Genomic DNA, 21424 nt, shown 5'->3' on the forward strand with positions numbered 1-21424 from the left:
GGAGCCTAAAAGATTTAAAGAAGGCAGGCGGTATACGTATGGGTAAGGCTTGGAGGATGTAGAGCAAGCGGGGGAGGATGTTCATCTTGACAATGGCGACCCTGCCAAACCAGGAAAAACGACCCTGCGTCCAGGAGTGTAAGTCTCTTTCCACTGTGTTTAAGATCGCCAGGTGGTTCTTGGAATAAAGGTCGGAGAGGGAGCTAGGCAATTGGACGCCGAGATATGTGATGGAGTGGGGGTCCCATTCAAATGGAAAATTGGATTGGCAAAGTTGTAAGAGAGAGGGAGGAAGGGAAATGTTGAGGGCCCGAGATTTGGAGTAATTGATTTTCAAATTGGAAAGATCTTGGAAACGCGCAAGAACGGATAAGAGGTTGGGGACCGAAAGCAGAGGATCAGTGAGGAAGAGCAAGACATCGTCAGCGTATGCCGCTAGTTTGTATGTCTTTCCCTTCAATGAAACCCCTTTGATGTCCGAACTAGCCTGAATCTGGCGCAAAAGGGGTTCCAAAGTGAGGATGTAAATCAGGGGAGATAGCGGGCAACCCTGTCTAGTACCGTTCGACACGGAGAAGGCGTCCGACAGGGATCCATTCACCTTGACCCTAGCAGAGGGGTTGGAGTAAAGGATAGAGACAAAGCGCAAGAACCTGTCTCTTAGGCCAAGGGCCTCAAGCGCAGCGGACATGTAGTCCCAGGCCACCCTGTCGAACGCCTTCTCCGCATCGAGGGACAAAAAGAAGCCAGGCGTATGCGACGTGGACAACCAGTGGTGTAAATGAATCGCCTTGGTAGTGTTGTCCCGCACCTCACGTCCGGGAACAAAACCAACCTGATCAAGGGACACCACCTCGGGAATGGAGGGAAGAAGGCGGTTAGCTAGCACTTTCGCAAACAATTTGATGTCCACATTGAGTAAAGATATGGGACGGTAATTTGGCACCAACGTCGCGTCCCTCCCAGGCTTGGGGAGGACAGCGACATGGGCCTTCAAAAAGTCCGGTCCCAAGGTAGGTACCTCGGAGAAGGCATTGAAGGCCCCCACCATGTGTGAAATCAGTTGATCTGCAAACGTCTTGTAGTAATCAACCGTCAATCCGTCCGGACCAGGGGATTTCCCGGGCTTGGACTGCTTGAGGGCCGTCAAAACTTCCGTGGTTGATATAGGAGCATTGAGAGAGACCAACACCTCCTCCGAGAGTGGCGGAGGAGAGTGTTGGGACAAGAATTGGCGAATCTCACGTGCCCTAGATTGCAAAGGTTCAGGCGTGTTCACCCGTGGCAAATTGTATAGGTCCGTGTAATAACGGACAAATTGGGCCGCTATATCGGGGGTAGAAGCGTGCGTCTTGCCCGAAGAGTCGGAAATGGAATGGATGGTGTTGGCCGCCCTACGCTTTTGGAGAGCTCTGGCAAGGAGCCTGCCCGACTTGTTGGAATGCTCGTAGAAGAAGCCATGAGAGAGGGTATCCTCTAGGGTATCAGATGCCAAAGATAATTTATGAGAGCGTTCCAACGAACTTATCTTGGACAGGAGCGCCTCTGTGTGAGCCACCCGTTCCTTCTTCCGTTTAGAGGCTAGAGCCATGAGTTCGCCACGGATCACACACTTGTGTGCTGCCCACAAAGTGACAGGACTGACTTCTGGGGACGCGTTCTCCGAGAAATACAGCGTTAGGCGGTCAGAGAGAGCCTTAACAAAAGTGGGATCAGTTAAGAGGGAGCCATCCAGGCGCCACGCTCCGGAGCGGTGCGGTAGAGCCGCGAAGGAGAGGGTAGCGCTGATGGGGTGATGGTCAGACAAGAGCATTGGCTCGATAGTCGTAGAGGAAAGGGCCGGCAATAAATCCTGGGAGACAAAAATATAATCGATACGTGAGTACCGGTTGTGTGGGGAAGAGAAAAAAGTAAAATCCTTAACACTTGGGTGGAGGGTACGCCACGAATCGTGGAGAAGTAGAGTAGTGAGTGACTGCTTGATAGAGCGCAGGGCCGCGTACGGGATGGAGGAGGAACCCAAAGAAGTATCCAAGAGAGGGGACATGGCTACATTAAAATCCCCGCCCAATATGATCTGGCCGGAGCAAAAGTCTGACAACCGCTGAAGAGTAGAGCGAAAAAATGGGACTACGTGTTTGTTAGGTGCATACACATTAGCCAGCGTCATAGCCCTGCCATGGATGGAGCCCTTAAGGAAGAGAAAGCGCCCATTCTCATCCGCCAAGGACTCAGATACCGCGAAGGGGCAACTCCTGGACAAGAGTATGGAGACCCCCTTGGATTTAGAATCCCCAGAGGTCGCATGATAAACCGTAGGATACTGTTTAGCATAAAGTTTTTGGATACCATCTGAGCGAAAATGAGTCTCTTGTATAAAAATCACATCAGCCCTCGTCCGTCGAAGGGTGAGGAGAAGCCTGGAACGCTTTTCAGGGATGTTCAGTCCTCTCACATTGAGGGAGTATACCTTCAGGGAAGTATCCATGACAGATAAACAAGAGTGTGAAAAGGAAGGACGAGGAGTAGCACAGGCGAAAACGTATGGGGCGGACAAACAAACACGACTGGGAGGTAAAGGGGGAAGGAAAGTACACACCGGGGAAAGGGAGGGGTGGGTAAAAAGGTGGAGGACTGGGAAGGGACCACCACCAGACTCAACTGTCAGAATCCGGGGAAGGTGGTCAGGTGGGGAAACAGAAACAAAAAGAAATTCAGCGGTAGGGGATAGTAGCGTTACTGTTAAACAAATTGATACAGGACAACAACCGCTAAGCGGGGTTGGAGTAGGACAAACCAGAAGATGGGGTGAAAACCAAGTACTCACCGAAAAGAGCCCGTCCTCGAGTCCAGAATGTCAGGAGCCCATGTTCAGAGAGCGTTCGGTATGCTAAAACCAGTAAGGGAAGAAAGGAATCCATAGCAACTATAATAACGAAGGTAGCAATAATAACCACAACATAAGCAACAACAGTGATAAACTTGCGGTCTAAGCCGCCTCCCTGAGGGGGAACTTATTCCAACATGTCGTAAGAGTGACGGGGGAATGTACCCAATCTAAGGAACACGGTCACCATATGGGCTCCCGTGAACTAACCCGGCTAGGACAGGTGAACAGCGAGAAGGAGAGATCGACAGCCGCCGCCCCCGGAAGACCCCCCTCCCGCCCCCCATCCCACCATAGGCCAGCATCCCCAATCCGTCAGCTAGGGAAGGAAGGGGGCGGGGAGGAAGAGATCTAGAGCGCCCCTCCAGGAATCCCGAAGGGGGGCCCAAAATGGGAGGGATGGGGAGGGAAGGGAGCCCGAGGGAATCTTAAAAATTAGAAACTCAGTCGGGACCGTAAATATGGTCTACTAGACAGTTAAGTAATAAAACAACAAAACCCTAGGCGGCCAGAGCTCGCTCATATGAACCACGAGGCAAAACCCATACCCAACAGGCATTGAAAACAACTGCAGCCCCCGGGGCACCTACCCGGGCATCCCGCCCCAAGAGAGCCACCAGCCTGCAGAAACATGCGGGAGCAGGCAAAAAACCCCGCTGGTAGCTCTTCCCGGGGCGCGAGCATATGGCAGCTATAAGCGCCAACAGAGGGCGCAGAGACACAGAGGCGATGCGGAGGGCGACCCCTATAGGGGCACACGTCCACATCACCCCCATTCCAATTTGTCTACAGAAGCGACACGAACATCTGACCTGCACGCCACCACAACCACACCAATATACCCTGGGAGCGGAATCGTGCAGTCCAAACAAACGTGTGGCAGCGGACATTTTCATAAACACAGTAAAACAACAGAGCATCTGTTAATTATGAACCCCAACATAGGCAGGAAAAGAAGGATTTACAGTGGATATGCCAGAGCGTCACTTGTCTACTAACCCACCCCTCAAAGACCCTATCGTGTCCATCTAATCGTTCCATCGTAGCACAACGGGATCATTGCAAGCAGGCAAAGGACCAGTGGCTATTAAAGGCTAGCAAAAGATTTCTAGTCATTGAGGTAGCACCCTAGGGCTGGTGCCAGAGTCCCAGAACAAAGGCAGTTAGCCTAAGGTGACCAAGAGGGCGAGGGTGGGAAGTTACCTAGTCACAGTCTGTGAGCACCAAAGGGGGTTCAAAGTACAGCAAACACCGTAGGAAGAGGCAGAGAGGAAACGTTACCAGTTCCAACAGCAATCCAGGGAAACGGTGACAAACCAGGGCCAATCATGCCGTTCGTTGCGGAGAGGGTATAGAGTCATTCCAGGGCTCCGTCAGGTTCCGTCAGTGCTCCTGAGTGAAATGGAAGAGGTATCAGCATAGGGTATCGTGAAACTAGCACTCCATTATAACGAAGAGGAGAGGGGAGGAATAGGTTAACAAAGAACAATGGAAATCCAAGTGCCTCAACAGGGGTTAACACCCCAAATCAGTCACAGCAGATCAGTTGTTCCTCCGAGCCTTACTCCGCTGGGGAGGTTTGGTAGGGCTGTAAACAATAGCGGGTCCAGCTCCATCTTTTGCCGGTCTGCTCCCAGAGGGCGAGCGGGGCCTGCGAAAGCGAATTTCCTGAGCCTCCATTGGTTCACCCCCCTGAGGCGGATCAAGGTCAGCCGCATTCCTGAATTCGGCGTACCAATTCGGAAGTGCCATGAAAGGGATCCCCAGAGTGGAGCAAAAATGAGGGAGGTCTTCAGGCACCCTAAGGAGAGCCGTGCGATTCTGCAGGGAAGCAGCCAGGCAGAAGGGGAACTTCCACTTGTATGTTATATTACGCGCTCTCAAGACATCCAGCAGGGGCCTAAGTTCACGCCTGCGTTGCAAAGTTATTCCAGACAGGTCTTGGTAAAGTTGTACAGGTGTCCCCTCACATTCTATATGTTGCCTTCCCCTGGCCTTTCGCAAGATGTCTTCCTTGAGACGATAGTCCACCAAGCAACACACCACGTCGCGTGGAGGTTCACCCTCCCGTCCCCGGGGCCGCAAAGCTCTATGAACACGCTCCATATCGATGGGGGACAGTGGAGGCCTGTCCAGCAAGGAGTTAAAAAGTGCAGTCACTGTGGGGGTAAGGTGTTCTCCCTCCACCGCCTCCGGTAAGTCCCGGATCCGCAGGTTATGGCGCCGACCCCGGTTATCTAGGTCCTCCATGTGGCGCTGCATATCCCGCATCTGCAACAGGTGAGAGTCTGATTTAAGGTACAAGTCTCTAATGGCTATGTCCTGCTGTGCAGTGGCATGTTCAACCTCCTGCATCCGGCCTGTAAGGGAGCGGATGTCTTCCCTCAGCTCCAAGATGGCCGCTCCCAAGGTGTTTTTTATATCTGCAGCGATGAGGTGGAGATCCTCCATGCAGAGCTGCCTCGGTGCAGGTGGAGGAGCGGAAGCCGACTCTGCCCCCCCCCCCCCGATGCGGCCGCCGCATAGGAGCGGGCAGGAGAGGAGAGGAGAGAGGTAGAGGTGGAGGAAAGCCCGGGCTGAGACAGGGTTGCAGCCTGAGTGCGAAAGAGCTCCGGGATGCTGGGGCTCAGCTTACTTGCCGGATCCCGCGGGGATCGGGAGCGGGTGGCCGAGGAGGATCGGGCAGTCGTTGCCATCTTCACCAGCGATCTAGCTGCAGTGTGTTCCCTGGGCGAGGCTTGTGAGGACTCGAGGCGGCGGGAGCTCCGTTCTCAGGCTGCCATCTTCTAGCGCGTCCAGACCACGCCCCCAGTTTTTTGAAGTTTTAACTTTTTCCCACAATTCTTAGAAAATTGAGGAAATTATTATTTTTTTCCCCCAAAATTGTCATATTACCAAGTTATTTCTCACACACAAAAATACATTCTGCTACTTTTCCTGACTATGGGAATACCACATGTGAGACTTTTTCACAGCCTGGCCACATAAAGAGGCCAATCATGCAGGGGGCACCATCAGATGTTCTAAAAGCATAAATTACACATTTCTCTTTCGTTCATTGATGGACACAGCTCCTAATCTTCTTAACCATTGGGTTATACTGCTCCCTACAGGAGTAAGACTCTAGGCAGAAAAAAGTCTGGCTACACATATGGGCAGTCCCAGGGGGGACCTATAGTAGAGAGAGGGAGTTCTCTACTATATGTACTCAGTTTTTTTTTCTGCCTAGTCAGGACTAAGGACCTAGTTCCTTGCTGGGATTTCCGGTCCTGGCAATCTTTTCTTTTAAAACGCATTTTTTCACCTGTATTTTTCCTGTGAGATCTACAATCAACTGCCGGACTGGGCGACGGGCTGGATAATCTAGATCCAGTCGTCACCCCAGTCTGGCCAGCGAGCGCGCGCAGACTTCATAGCCCCACCGGACGGGAGCTGGTCTGCAAGTTAAACTCCTCGCAAGGCCGCATACAACCGGGTCTCAGCCTGAGTCGCAGCGCCGTCAGCCTCCTTTTGAAGGCGAGGGGTTCTGTCTGGAGAGGTGCCCGTCTGGTACCTGGTATGGTAAGTAGCTGTCCCCCCTCTCCCCCTGGAGGGTTTTGGGGTGGACATGGGCCCCTCCTTCCCATCAGGCATCCCCTTCATCTGTCCCCCCATCCTACCCCCTCCACTTAATGCTGGAGCTTTTTTGGTGGTCTGGTCCACCTCCTGGGGTGGGGGCAGGGTGCTATGCTGGCGATGGGGGCGGGGGGATGCGCCGTCAGTGACTGGATGATCGGCTGTTTGTGGGGGGGGTTTGTACCTGGAGTGGGCTCCTGCCAGGGCCCCCTGTCCTGACTGGGCCTGTCCTTGAGGTCTAGGGATCCCTCCTGGTGCCGCCATTTTCTTGTAGCCTGTGTGCTCAATGCACAGCGGCCATGTTTGTGTAGTCTGGCAGACATTTTGAAGTGGTTTGCTATTAAAAATAGCAGAGGCCATGCAATGGAACCCTCTGGGCGCCGATTTCGGCAGTAGGAGCTCCTCCACAACACCTGGTGCTGATTCCTGGATCCTTTCATTTCCTGATTACGGCTTGTGCAGTGCCGATTCTTCTGGTGGCTGTGGTGCCTGGTTCCTGTTGGGTGGCGAGTCTGGTGGGGTCCTCTCCCTCTCTGCTGACGATCAATTCGTGATCTGTGTCATCCGGGTGGTGCTGCCAGAGTGGTGGGGTTTGTCCCTTAGCAGTGTGTTACACTTTTTTTTGTGGTCCCTCTGGTGACTCATGGAGTCTTTGGAGCACATCTCCCCATCTGATCTCTTCTCTGGGGCCGCGGGGCCCTCTGGGTCCCATCCATCCATCGATGCACTGATGGCGGTCCTGAAGTCCCTTGTGTCCCAGGTGGAGGGTTTTTTTGGGACGATGGGCTGGCATAAAGAGCCCTCGCCTTCCCCTGCCTCATCTGTCTTCTCACATCCTGAATCTGATTCGGTCTTGGCAGACGTGGGTCACCCTGCTGGGTCTGCGACCATGCGCCTGAATCCTCAGATAGTGAGGATACTTCCTCCGCTTCTGCAACTGCGCTCGAAAAGGCGCTGGTGGACGCACTGATTGTTTTCTCTGCTTGGGACTTAAAGTTAGAGGACACGGCTGCAACAGAGGCGCAGGTTCTCTTTGGCATTTACAAGCCATCCAGAGCGGCAAAGGAGTTCCCTTTCCCTTCCTATTTTGACAGAATTGTCACTAAAGGGTGGGGACGACCAAAGCGTCCCCTTGGGGTCCCCAAGCGAGTTGCTAGGCAATAGCCCTATGAGGAGTCCCTTCTTAAGAAGTGGACTGTTCCACCGGTGGTGGACCCCCTCCAGTTTCCAGATTAAACAAGCATGATTCTGGTTGAAGAGTCCCCAGCCTTTAAGGACCTGACTGACAGGAAGGTGGAGACTGTGGCCCGCAATTTGTACACCCTGGTTGGTTTGTCACGGAGTCTGATTTTCACTATTGGCCTGGTGTCGCAGACTCTGACCAAGTGAGCTAAGCTTTTAGGCCATGACCTGGAGGGGGGGGGGGGGAGTAGCTCCCCCTGCCTTTGCTGAGCTGGCGAACCAGCTGGTCCAGGGGCTGCAGTTAATCTGTGATGAATCTTTTGGTTGCGGCTTCCCTAGTGGTTCGGCTCTCTGTTTCGGCAGTGGTCCTTCGGCATGTCTTATGGCTCAAACGCTGGTCTGCAGACCAGACTTCTAAAAAGGCCTTGACTGATCTTTGCTTTCAAGGAGATCACCTGTGTGGTACTACCCTGGATGGCATCATTAAAGGTCTCACAGGGGGAAAGATTACCTTTCTTCCGCAAGCTACTAAGGTCTAGGACCCTCGTCGTAGATGTGGGCCCTCCTCAGCCCAAAAGAAGTTGTTTCATCCCTCAGGGTTGACTGGCAAGAGATCAGATCCTCTGAAGGATCCAAGTGAACTTGGTCTGGCAAGTCAAGTGCGGGCTTTTCCAGGCCTGCTAAAAAAGGACCCTTCAGCAGGAAGGTGCGCCCTCACCCGTATCTGGGGTGAGGGGACATCTTTGCTGGTTCCTGGACCCGTGTACTCCCCTGGTACAAGAACAAGTGGGTTCATAAGGTCATTCCGTCCGGCTACAAGATTGAGTTTCGTTCTTACCAGGAAGGTGGAGACTGTGGCCCGCAATTTGTACACCCTGGTTGGTTTGTCACGGTTTGTCACGGAGTCTGATTTTCACTATTGGCCTGGTGTCGCAGACTCTGACCAAGTGAGCTAAGCTTTTAGGCCATGACCTGGAGGGGGGGGGGGGGAGTAGCTCCCCCTGCCTTTGCTGAGCTGGCGAACCAGCTGGTCCAGGGGCTGCAGTTAATCTGTGATGAATCTTTTGGTTGCGGCTTCCCTAGTGGTTCGGCTCTCTGTTTCGGCAGTGGTCCTTCGGCATGTCTTATGGCTCAAACGCTGGTCTGCAGACCAGACTTCTAAAAAGGCCTTGACTGATCTTTGCTTTCAAGGAGATCACCTGTGTGGTACTACCCTGGATGGCATCATTAAAGGTCTCACAGGGGGAAAGATTACCTTTCTTCCGCAAGCTACTAAGGTCTAGGACCCTCGTCGTAGATGTGGGCCCTCCTCAGCCCAAAAGAAGTTGTTTCATCCCTCAGGGTTGACTGGCAAGAGATCAGATCCTCTGAAGGATCCAAGTGAACTTGGTCTGGCAAGTCAAGTGCGGGCTTTTCCAGGCCTGCTAAAAAAGGACCCTTCAGCAGGAAGGTGCGCCCTCACCCGTATCTGGGGTGAGGGGACATCTTTGCTGGTTCCTGGACCCGTGTACTCCCCTGGTACAAGAACAAGTGGGTTCATAAGGTCATTCCGTCCGGCTACAAGATTGAGTTTCGTTCTTACCCTTTTTTGTGGCGGTGCAAGACCTTTTTACTTTACGGGTGATGGTCCCGATTCCGACTTCGGACCATTTTTAGGGGTTTTACTCAAACCTGTTTACAGTCACCAGGAAGGAAGGCAAGATGCATCCAATTCTGGACCTCAGGGCGCTGAACTGTTTTGTGCGGGAAGTACAGAATAGTTCGACACCAAGGACGCTTACCTTCACATTCCAATATGTGTCGGTCTCCATCGTTTCCTGCGGTTTGCCATGGGAGAGAAACAGTTTGTGGCGTTACCTTTTTGGTCTCGCCTCTGCTCCTCAGGTCTTCACAAATGTGTTGGCCCCATGCCAGCATTGTGTTATGCCAATGAGGGATCGCTGTACTGGGGCGGTGAAAAACCTGGAAATCACCATACAAGCTTGAGAGAGTTTGGCTGAATTCTGAATTTTCAGAAGTCTGTTCTGGTTCCGTCCACATGCTGGATTATCTGGGTCTGACTCACCTTAGCCGGAATGCTGCTTCCTCTGGACAAACTCCAGAAACTGCAGGCTACAATTCATCTCCTGCTGTCCAGCATATGGTTATCCCTCCGGACTTGCAAGCGGATGCTGAGCCTGATGATGTCTACCTTCGAGATCCCATTTGCACAGTTCCATACGAGGTCCTTGCAAGGGAAATTCTGGCCAAATGGGACAAGACTCCCCAGTCTCTGGACAATCAGACCTGGGTTGAGCTGGGGAACAAAAGAGTCCCTGATATGGTGGTTTCATACGTCGGCTGGGCAAATCGTTCCTCCCCTTGTATTGGACAGTGGTCACCACAGATGCCAGCCTGTCCGTTTGGGGAGGCGTACTCTGCAAATATTCTGCTTTGGGGATCTGGACACTGTAAGAGTGATCAATGTCTTGGAACTCCGAGCGATCAGACTGTGCCTGGAACATTGGACAGATTGTCTTCAGGAATGTCCAGTGTGACAATGCCAAGGCCGTGGTTTATGTCAGTCACCAGGGGGGCACAAAAAGTGTCCTGGCGGCTCTGGAAGTAGCAGGCATTCTAAGGTGGGCCGAACAGTTTGTTCCAGCTCTCTCTGCCATACACATTCCCAGGGTGGAAAACTGGTAGGCAGATTACCTCAGTCGGCAGGCGTTGGACCAAGGGAAGTGGTTCTTTCATCTGGAGGTGTTTCATCAGTTGTGTCTCCCTGAGGTGGATCTGTTGGCTTCCCGTCTCAAAAGAAAGGTGCAGAGGTTTGTGGCTTGGTCACAAGATCCTCTGGCGGACACCACAGATGCACTGGTGGCCCCACGGGGTCAGTATCGTCTGATTTACGCCTTTCCTCCTCTAAAGCTTCTGCCAAAATTCTACACGGGATTGAGGCAGAAGGGATTCCGGTCATCTTAGTGGCCCCAGGCTTGGCATGTCGACATGGTGCGGCTGGTCGCCGACATTCCTAGGAAGCTTCCTCTCAGGGAGGATCTGCTGTCCCAAGGACCAATCTTCCATCCTGCTTTACAGTCGTGAGTCGGTGTTTCCAACGCTGTTAAAAGCTAGGAAACGTACTTCTAAAAAGATCAACCATCGTATATGGAAGACGTACATTGTGTGGTGCGAGTCTCTTCGGGTTCATCCTCGCTCTTGTTCGGTGGCTTGGGTCTTGACCTTCCTTAAACTGGGGGTTGAGCAGAAACTAGCCTTGAGTACTATGAAGAGTTAGGTGTCGGCCTTCGCACTTTTATTTCAACAGCCCTTGGCCACATACTTCCTGGTACGTACTTTTCTTCAGGGAGTTAGGCACTGGACACCTTCAGTGCGGTCTCTGTTTCCACCTTGGAACCTAGATTTGGTTCTCTCGGTCCTCCAGAAGCCATTTTTTGAGAATCATCAGGAGATTCCCCTGCTTACGCTCTCCTAGAAGATGGCCTTTTTGGTGGCTCTAACCTCTGCGCGCAGGGTGTCGGATTTGGCAGCGTTATCTGTCGTTGACCTTACTGGTGGTTCACAGTGATTAGGTGATTCTTAGGCCATTGTTCCTTCTTCAGGTTGTTTCTAATTTTCATTAGACTGAAGATATTTTGTTGCCTTCCCTGTGTCCCATGCCAACACATCTGAAGGAAATTGCTTTGCATGCGGAATTAGGTTGTACCTGGCAGCTACGGAGTTTTTTTTAGGAAATCAGACTCGCTGTGCTCACTGATGGGCCTCGGAAAGGGTTGTCCTTTTCCTTTGCGACCATTTCCAGATGTAATAGACAGACGGTGGTTCAGGTCTATTCCATCTAGGGTCAGGTTCCTCCTTTCCATATCAAGGTGCATTCTACTCGGGCGCTCAGTGCCTCTTGAGCTTTCTGTCATCAGGCGTCAGTGACGCCGTTTTGCAAGGGGGCCTCCTGGTCATTGGTGCACACTTTCACAAAGTTCTATAAAGTGGATGTGTTGACATTTGCGGATGCTTCCTTTGGCCGCAAGGTTTTTGCAGGCTGCTGTTTACAGAATCTGGTTCTCCTTTGAGGATGTATTGTTTTTTTCAGGTGAGCTCCAGTTGTTTTGGTTGAGCTCCTGTTTATCTAGTTGGAAATGTATTTTTCGCTGTTCCCACCCCTCATGTTTTACACTGCTTTGGGACATCCCAACGGTTAGTAAGACTAGGAGCTGTGTCCTTCAATGAACGAAATAGAAAGTGGGATTTTTGACTTACCGTAAAATCCATTTCTCTGATGTTCATTGACATACACAGCACCCACTCCTCTGTTGAGTTGTGATTCTTCTGACACTGCTTGTATATAAACTGAGTACCTATAGCAGAGAGAGGGAGTATACCCCCCTGGGACTGCCCATAGGCGTTGACAGACTTTTTTTCTGCCTAGTGTCCTACCCCTGTAGGGGGCAGTTTAACCCAATGGATAGGAAGATCAGGAGCTGTGTCGGTCAATGAACATCAGAGAAATGGATTTTACAGTAAGTCAAAAATCCCATTATAATTTCCTGACTTTTCTGAAAAAAGAATAACACTATCTTTTTCGTACATCAGGGGACACAGAGCCATATTCATTAACATATGGGTTATACGCCACCTTCAGGTGAATGGACACTGGAAATCAATCAGACAGGAAGTCCCCCTATATAACCCCTCCTACACAGGAAGTACCTACATTTTTCGCCAGTGTCTAAATGGTGATGGTCACGGTGCAGAGACTCTCCGCACTTTGTTTTCTCAAAGAAGAAGAAAGAATATTATTCTACATACCCCTATCAAATATCTCTGAATCTAAGGGGTTAGCAATCAGATCCATCCAAAAAAAGTCAAAGACTTAAAGGATGGTACCTGAGCCTCAGGAAAGATGCAAGGTTTTGCCTGTAACGTTGTCTTTCTTAGGCACTGGGATCCTGAGCCTTGGTAAAACCAATCCCAAAGGCTCTCCGGCAGGGTGCTCTACAGGTCCAAGGGAGTGGCCTCTCAAAAATAAGGGGACCCAGTTCTTGAAGGTCGGCAAATGACAAAGTTCACCGTGAAGGGTAAAGGTTGGATTCTTGTTGCAAGACAGAATCCTGCGACTGGACTGGCAATTCCACTTTAAAAAATATTTTTATGCCCTGTTCCCTTAAAAGATAACAGATACCGGGTGCCATGTAGTCTCTGCGAGAGACAATGAGTGTATTCGATATGTTAAAGCACACCTTTGTTTAAACATATTTTGCTTTTTTTGTACAAAGCATTGGGTGTATCAGCAGTGTCATACTACACCTCCTTTTTTAAACATATGTTTGCTCTCCATGTGCACAACAGTAGATGCATCAGCTATGTTTAAAGTGCCTTTTGGTTTAAACATTTCTCTTTGCCTTTGCAAAACAGCAGGCGTATCAGCTATTTTAAAGCATACCTTGTTTGTTTAAACACTCTGTTTTCACTCTATGCAGATCACCTGAGGTATCAAATGTGACAAAGCACCTGCCTGCCTAAACTGCTCTCACCCCATATTGTTGGCATGTTGAATCGCCTTGGCGCGTAAGCGCCTGCGCATTCGTCTCCTCGGAAAGCTCTGGTCAAGCAACGACTTCATTGGCGTGTTTGTAGCGAGGGGTCGATCGCGCGTGCGCACGCAAATCTTTGCCAATTTATACACAAGTGTATGCCTGGAGCAAGAGGGCTGTGTCTGGATGCGATTGGTGTGCACGTAGACGCCACGTAGCATGCCGCACATGCACAGTACAACCACATATAATAAAGAGAAGAGTTCCGCGCTAAGGATAAATAAAGGCTGCAGCCTCCCTCAAATATAACCCAAAGGTTTTATAAGTATAAGAAAGAGGAGGGGAGGGATATGGCGCTGCCTTAGAAAAGAATGTGATGTCCAGTCGGGTGCACAGAATATGTGAATCAATATAGGTGTGTGAACCATACAAAGGAGAATGATGGTAAATGTAACTACCTCAAAGTGGAAAAGGAGTAACTGTGACTAGGCACATGGAGAAATAGTGTATAAATAAATAAATTACACCTTAGATATATATAAATGCATAGAACATGCACAAAACACTAGTAAAGTGACTTTGTGCAAGGTGAAGTGCCCAAAAATATATATGGAATAAGGTGGACAACATATACCACACCTAGTAGTATATGCGTGAAATCCCTATTAAAGTGGCAAGTGCTAAAAAATGCTTGCAGTATAAAGTGATAATGTGCACTGAGGTAGTAGAATCAACAAAAATGAATAAATTAAATGAATAAATAAACAGTGGTATACCTATATGGAGGTATTAAATAGTGACAATAAATAAATAAAAATAAATATGAAAATTCAAGTAAAAAGTCCAATGCAAAAAAGTCAGTGTTTGAAATTGGCAGTGCTTGAAAATGGCCATGCAATCAAGTGAAGAGTCCTCCCAAGTGTTGGTCCCAAGCAGTATTGAGTGGAGTGGTAAGTTGAAAAAGTGCCCGTGCTCCTTGTTGCTATAGTATGCACTCACCAGAAGGAGTAACACCTACAGGGGTATCACACCTTATTATCAATCCCTCTCAGGTCTTCCCAGGATTGGGGCACTTGAATTCTAAACCAGGATGTCCTATGGTCGAACTAGACTACACACGCCAGGGGTCCTCAGACCGTGGTGGGCTCGTGAAGTAGACACAAACATAAAAGCTAGTATCAACAGGCACAATAGCGAGGTTGCTGGAAAGCAATGTGTTCCAAAGACCGGAAACCGAAAGTGATGAGCGCCATTACGGTCTTTGGAACGCATTGCGTTCCAGCAACCTCGCTATTGTGCCTGTTGATACTAGCTTTTATCTAAGTACAGCTTACTATTTTTAATAAACTTAATATATGGATTCACACTATATGGTCCCTTCCTTTTTGTGTCTACTTCACGAGCCCACCACGGTCTGAGGACCCCTGGCGTGTGTAGTCTAGTTCGACCATAGGATTCACAAATTCTGTGCACCCGACTGGACATCGCATTTTTTTCTTAGGCAGCGCCATATCCCTTTCCTCCTCTTTCTTACAGTACAACCACAAACGGCACGATACTTAAACAGGAGTTTCCAAACGCAAGCCTCTGTCGGAGACTGGAGGGATCGCAGAGCACGGCAGCTGGGTTGCGTGAGTCACTGTGGTGAATGTTTACTGGCACAAGACAGGTTCTGTATCTTTTGGTAAATCAGTGCTGTGTGTGATAAGCTGTATAGCTTGGCATAAGCCTTGAGTACACCAAAGTTAGTACCTCAAGTTTGTCTTGCCTAAGAGCAATGTCAGCACGAAAAAGGGCTGGGGGTGGCACAGCTGGAAGGGGCACTGTGATCCCACCTTAGCTGTAGATCTCTGCAGTTCATCCAGAGTGATCATGGGCCTCTTGGCTGCATCTCTGATCATTCTTCTCCTTGTATGAGCTGAAAGTTTAGAGGGACGGCCAGGTCTTCATAGATTTGCAGTGGTCTGTACTCCTTCCATTTCAATATTATCGCTTGCACAGTGCTCCTTGGGATGTTTAAAGCTTGGGAAATCTTTTTGTATCCAAATGCGGCTTTAAACTTCTCCACAACAGTATCTCGGACCTGCCTGGTGTGTTCCTTGTTCTTCATGATGCTCTCTGCGCTTTAAACGGACCTCTGAGACTATCACAGTGCAGGTGCATTTATACGGAGACTTGATTACACACAGGTGGATTCTATTTATCATCATTAGTCATTTAGGTCAACATTGGATCATTCAGAGATCCTCACTGAACTTCTGGAGAGAGTTTGCTGCACTGAAAGTAAAGGAGCTGAATAATTTTGCACGCCCAACTTTTCAGTTTTTTATTTGTTAACAAAGTTTGAAATATCCAATACATTTCGTTCCACTTCATTAAGGTGCCTCACTTGTTGATTCTTCACAAAAAATTATAGTTTTATATCTTTGTTTGAAGCCTGAAATGTGGCAAAAGGTCGCAAAGTTCAAGGGGGCCGAATACTATAGCAAGGCACTGTATATTGCATATTCACATCACATATCCTGTTATATTGCTGGTGACTTTTCAGTTTACAAAATGTATTGACTGAGCGCAAATTTAGAATATGTTGTTTGGTCATTCTCTTCTGCCTGATTAAAAAGTGTGCAATGTTGGGTCATTCAGTAATTAAAAGGACTGGTTAAGCTTTGGGGATATTGTGGTTTGGTCTACAGCTCTCTGTCTTTTTGTTGTGTATATACAGTATCTCTTGGTTTATTTTACTTTCTTCTAAACTTTTGTATTGAACTGTATGCAGTCTTCAAGTTTTGCTTTAAAATATTTCAATGTGCTTTAATGTGTGTTGATGTTTAAAATAATTTTTTTTCTCACTAGGCCACAATTGCTCGTTCTCCTAAAACTAGATGAGGACCTACATGTCAAATATCCACGTTTGCTTACTTTTGCCTCTCAATTGAAAGCTGGAAAGGGGTTGACTATTGTTGGTACTGTAATGCAGGGGAACTTTTTGGACAGCTATGGTGAGCTGCAAGCTGCTGAACAGGTAACAACCGTATTTTCCTTATGGAATCAGTTTTCAACACACGTGTAGCTTATGTAACAAGACATTTTTTTCAATGACACGTTCGGTTTTGTTTTTTGCCATAACAATGCATGATGATTTAGAATTTTAACCAACTTGAGGGTGGTTTATCAAAATGGAAACCGCACCAAGGAAACCCTAATGGAGAGGCACCAATTGCTGGAATCGGAACACTTTTGTTACACTCAAATGAAGCAGTACTTGTATACCTTATCTTGCAAATGTGATATTGTAATTATGTCGCCTAAGGAATATTTGTCACAAGTATGATCAGGTTCGAGGTCATATATCTGTAATATATACTTTTTTAACCTATAACTCAGCCAAACAGAGCTACATGGTCAAATGGGAGCAGGACATCCAGGAAAGTCTTGAACTTGAGGAATAGCACTAGACTAGGCTGTGGTCAGGAAGGGACAGCATACCACATCTGGTGGCAATGTCCCAAGGAGAGGTCGATTTTGGATCACAATTTCGTTATTACTCTCACTCAAATCATTCTGGTCAAGTCTCCCTAACACACTGCTGGGATGCAAGGTGGAAGAAGCCTCAAAAAATCTAAGACGACTCCTTACTTTTATATTTGCATCTGCTAAAATCACTATAGCCAGAAACTGTAAGTTGGCTACCATAACATTTGACCAGCTCAAACACAAGCTTTTCTGGCTTATGATAAATTAATGGTTATCGGCAATCCTAAATGACAAAATAAAGGTTCTGGGGTCCTTGGATCAGATACCTAACGAATGTTACCTGGAATATATCTATATAGTATGCCTTCTGGTAGCGAGTGCCAGAGCGAGGGCCCCCCCTCCCCCTTTTCTCTTTCTTGTATTTCTTTTTCTTTCCTTTATTTGTGTGGTTGAAATTTCAGGGTTATATGCAACTTTACAGTTATGGAATATAGAACGTCCTCTCCCTATGGTACAATTGCTTGACTAAAAATGGTGTAAGCTCACAGTTATGTGTTTCAGGAGTGATGAAGATAGGCATTCTAGAGGGAGAAACCCTTAGCGGGTATGGAGTCTGGTTTTAAATGCATTCTGTTTTTCCATTAAATGATTATAATGCAAAATGTTCTGCTCTTGTTCTATATGCATTTCATGTTATGAAAATTGTGTATTGTTTTTAAATCTTTATTATTTCTTTACTCTTTGTGAAAATGTTCAATAAAATTATTGAAATGAAAAATGAAAAGAGCAAATGCAATGTTTAGTTAGACACCTGTATGTAGTCCCTGTATTTTCATGTTGTGATAACAGAATTCCTAGTCTTGTCTCAAGCATAGTGAGCTTTTAAAACCTCTGCAATATTGTCAAAATGCATAGTACAGAAAGCACTATTAGGGCTTACAATATAGATGATTACTATGGGATTGTGCCCTCTCCTTTTTTCCTGATACTGGTCATGGTTAATATTGAGCCATGTTTTACAGTGGATGGGGCTTAGCATCTCCTTATGTGGTAATTTGATGTACCATGCTACACCTTTCATCGGGATTTAGTAATCCCACAGGACCCATCTAGTATGAAGTCTTCCTGTAACCTTCCAATGGGGTTACACTTTTTTTTGATTGGGGACACTGCAGTTGGAAATATATAAATAATTTCTTGCCAGTGTGGCTTAATTCAAATATTGATCCACTGTACTATAACACAGATGTAGATGTTCATCTTCATACTGCACATGCATCCTACAAGCCCATTCACTTTTAAGGGATGGCTGTACTTGAGAGGAAAGGGTGAAGTTTTCTGCAATTCCAAAACCCTTTCCATCCAAGGGTCCATGCACACTGGACTTAAAAAAAAAAAAAAAAAGCCAGTTCTTTGGGCGGAAAATTGTTATATAGAGGATTTTTGTACAGGTGTTTAGGAGCATTTAGCGTTTTTTTTTCTGCCAGGCAACTCCTCTAAAAAAAGCAAGACAGAGGGTTTTTTTTCCTGCCTCTAAATGCTAAGCTTAAAATATGCCTCTAAATGTCCTAATGTGCATGGACACATAGGCTTAAATTAGTTGCTTCTACAGGCAAAACGCTAAACTCCTCTGGAAGCAGCATTTTTTAAAGCCAGTGTGCATGGACCCTAAGGGAGATAACACTGCTCCTCCATAGATACTATGCAATGAGTGAGCATTGTCACCCAAAAAAAATTGTAGCCACCACATTTACAGGATAGTAACATTTTTGGTCTTGTGTTTAGGTACACTTTGTTAGTTCTGCAAGAAAATCATTTAAGAAAAGTAATTTCCTATGGTTTTGCAAAGTAATGTTTTATTGATCTGCTTTTCATTCATATTTAACAAATATTTAGACCAATAATGATGAGAAAAGTACTGCTACCCAGAGTAACCAGTCACATTTACTGCCAAAGCAGTCAAATATAGATACAGTCACATGAAAAAACTTTTTAGACATATTTGAACAGGCAAACATTAGAACCTTATTCAATCTGTGTGTACAGGTAAAGGTTTTATACTTGAATTAGAACACAAGAAACATTTACATTTGCTAAGTGTACAATACAGGACAAAGACTTTGACCTTAGGTCTATATACTGTCACTTTCAGATAAGGACACTGGTAATCAAAGTTGTTAGTGGAGCCTATAAAACCTCCCCCACTCCCAGCATGCCTCAGTTTTACTAGTATCACTAGGTGATTGATTACTTCTCCACTGAGAGCAGAATTCTGGCTTTTAATTCCAATTTGTATTTGTATTTATATTTTATTTGAATGAAATGAAAAAAGGCATTACATATTAGGACAATGACTTGTAAATAGGAGTTTTGCCATAACAATAATTCTCACCACGGCAATCTGGATCTCGGGCGGAATCGCTGCGATTCTGCCCGAGATCCCAAACCACTGCAAATCACGCTTGCGATCCCAGTTTATTTTAATGGCACCCTGATTGCGGCACGTTTTTGCCGCGATTGTCACGCGACGAATCGAAGTAAAGTCACGCAAAACAGAATTGCGGGGTCGACAGGTGTCCTGTGATTCTGTTTGCGCAATTTTACCTTGATTCGTCAGACGACAATCGCTGCATAATTGCGATCGGGGTGCCATCGGAAGTAACGGGGATAGCAAGTGTATTCCGCAATTTGCGAAGATTCTGCCCGCGATCCGGGATGTCTAGTTGTGAACCGAGCCATTTGTATGAATGTAATCAACCTGACATGAAAATTTTATTCCAAAATTATGTGTATAAGAAATTGAATATGTGAGACTCTATTTGTCTTTTGTTTCAGCATTCAACAAATATACAGTAAGTACAGTATATTTTCTATAGACTTTCTATGAAGATTGCATTAGTCTGTACATATAGTATGTTATACTTGTAGTGTAGTGCTAAGTTTTTATTTATTCTGATTCTTTCAGACTATTAAAAATATGATGGAAATAGAAAGAGTGAAAGGCTTTTGTCAGGTTGTAGTTTCCAACAAAGTGAAAGAAGGTATTTCACATCTGATCCAATCATGTGGACTTGGAGGGATGAAGCATAATACTGTTATGTTGGGATGGCCATATGGCTGGAGACAAAGTGAAGATCCTCAGTCATGGAAAACTTTCATTGGTAAGCATTTTCTGAAATTAAATCAGGATCTATACTACACATACATACTGTATACGGCAAAAGATGTTAGTGGCAATAACATTTGCAAATTAAAATTTTGTGAGCTGGAAGTACTCACAAATGCCAATAATTCAAATGTATAGTATAAAGCAGTGAAACATTGATACATTTATTCTCAGCACTGGGAGTCAGCCACTGGTAATTTTGGCAAATAAACACAAAACTGAAACGTTCCCAATGCACAGCATCAATCACACTCAGCAGCGCTATATATGTTTACACATATCATATAATCATAATTTAATGTCCGTATGCAAGCATTCAGGGTAGATGATGTCCTTATATCACTCTGCCGGTGAGTAAGTCTATCACAACATAAGTCCCATAAACTCCACACAAAATGATACAACCAGTGGTGGTACTCCCAGTGATTAGATGAATGAAACAAATCCTTCACCACACCTCCAGTGCACCCCGCAGCAATGGGCACTCACTAGATAATAGTAAATCTTCTGCATTTAGGTATTTGCTCCATAAGCCTTCTCGGTCCCTCTGGTTATATTATCACCCTTAATCCAACCTGTACCTTCTTATTTCCACTCTGATATCCAGATCACATGTGATCAAAACCACCAGTAGGGAAGAAGCACAATATAGGACAACGATAGTGTGATACCGTTTTTAAAACTTTATTAACGTATATTGCACACATCCAAATCCCCCCGTATCAAATCTGCTTACATCAAACAAATATTCATAGGCATATATATTCCTGGGTACTGGAAGTAACGCTACCTCACCGCTTGTTGCTAGTATCCACTCGGCATACAACGGCGAGTTCCGGAACTGTAGCTGTGGCGTCTAGAGTATCCTTGGAGACAGCGTACTTACGTTCTGATGCGTTTCGTCACTGGAACTTCAACTGAGGACGCAAGCACGCTGCGCTGTACTCCAATATAAGCAACATTAGGGTCAACCCCCTCCGCACTATTAACTATTTAACTATTTTACCTCAGTGCCGTACTAGCAAGTAATAGAACACCAATCAAAAGGTATATGGTCACCCATATCTCTAAGATCGGCGAATAGTAGATCTTAACTCATTTATACATTGGCGCCATTGCGCACGTGACAACCCCCTACAGGTTAAGTCCATCAATACATGCTTATATAGATAATATACAATATATCAAATTATATTCATAAAATAGTTATAGTCATAAGAGATTAAATAACACAAAACTATGTTGCCATAGACTGATGTTAATCCCTAAACCATATTACTTCAAATCAATATAAAAACAATATAAAAATCATAATAAAATGTCTTCATATATAAAAGTACCTATACAGGGTACATTGTCCTAAAAAACAATCAAGACTACATTACTAGGTTATTTTTTTGTAGGAAAATTAATATTGATGGAAAAGGTAAAAGGACAGAATATCGAACGAAAAATAATAAGGTAAGTACAGAAGAGACCAGCAGGCAATATCTCTTAATAACCTTTTGGATTCATGTATCCTCTTCTTCAACACAAACTGACATATCCAAAGGTATTCAAGGGTACCGT

At 46.6% G+C, this 21424-nt stretch overlaps 1 protein-coding gene across 2 annotated transcripts in view; it reads left to right on the forward strand.

Moving 5' to 3' along the window:
* Window positions 1-21424, forward strand: part of SLC12A4 (solute carrier family 12 member 4) — a 363765-nt gene that overhangs the window by 299056 nt on the left and 43285 nt on the right. For both annotated transcript variants that reach the window (XM_082270400.1, XM_082270401.1), the window contains 2 exons: window positions 16069-16237; window positions 19655-19850. In XM_082270400.1, the coding sequence (XP_082126526.1) occupies window positions 16069-16237; window positions 19655-19850 (365 nt within the window). The remainder of the gene's footprint in view (window positions 1-16068; window positions 16238-19654; window positions 19851-21424) is intronic.

The sequence above is a fragment of the Pelophylax lessonae genome, assembly GCF_965119305.1.
Source record: "Pelophylax lessonae genome assembly, chromosome: 10".
Classification (NCBI taxonomy): Eukaryota; Metazoa; Chordata; class Amphibia; order Anura; family Ranidae; genus Pelophylax; species Pelophylax lessonae.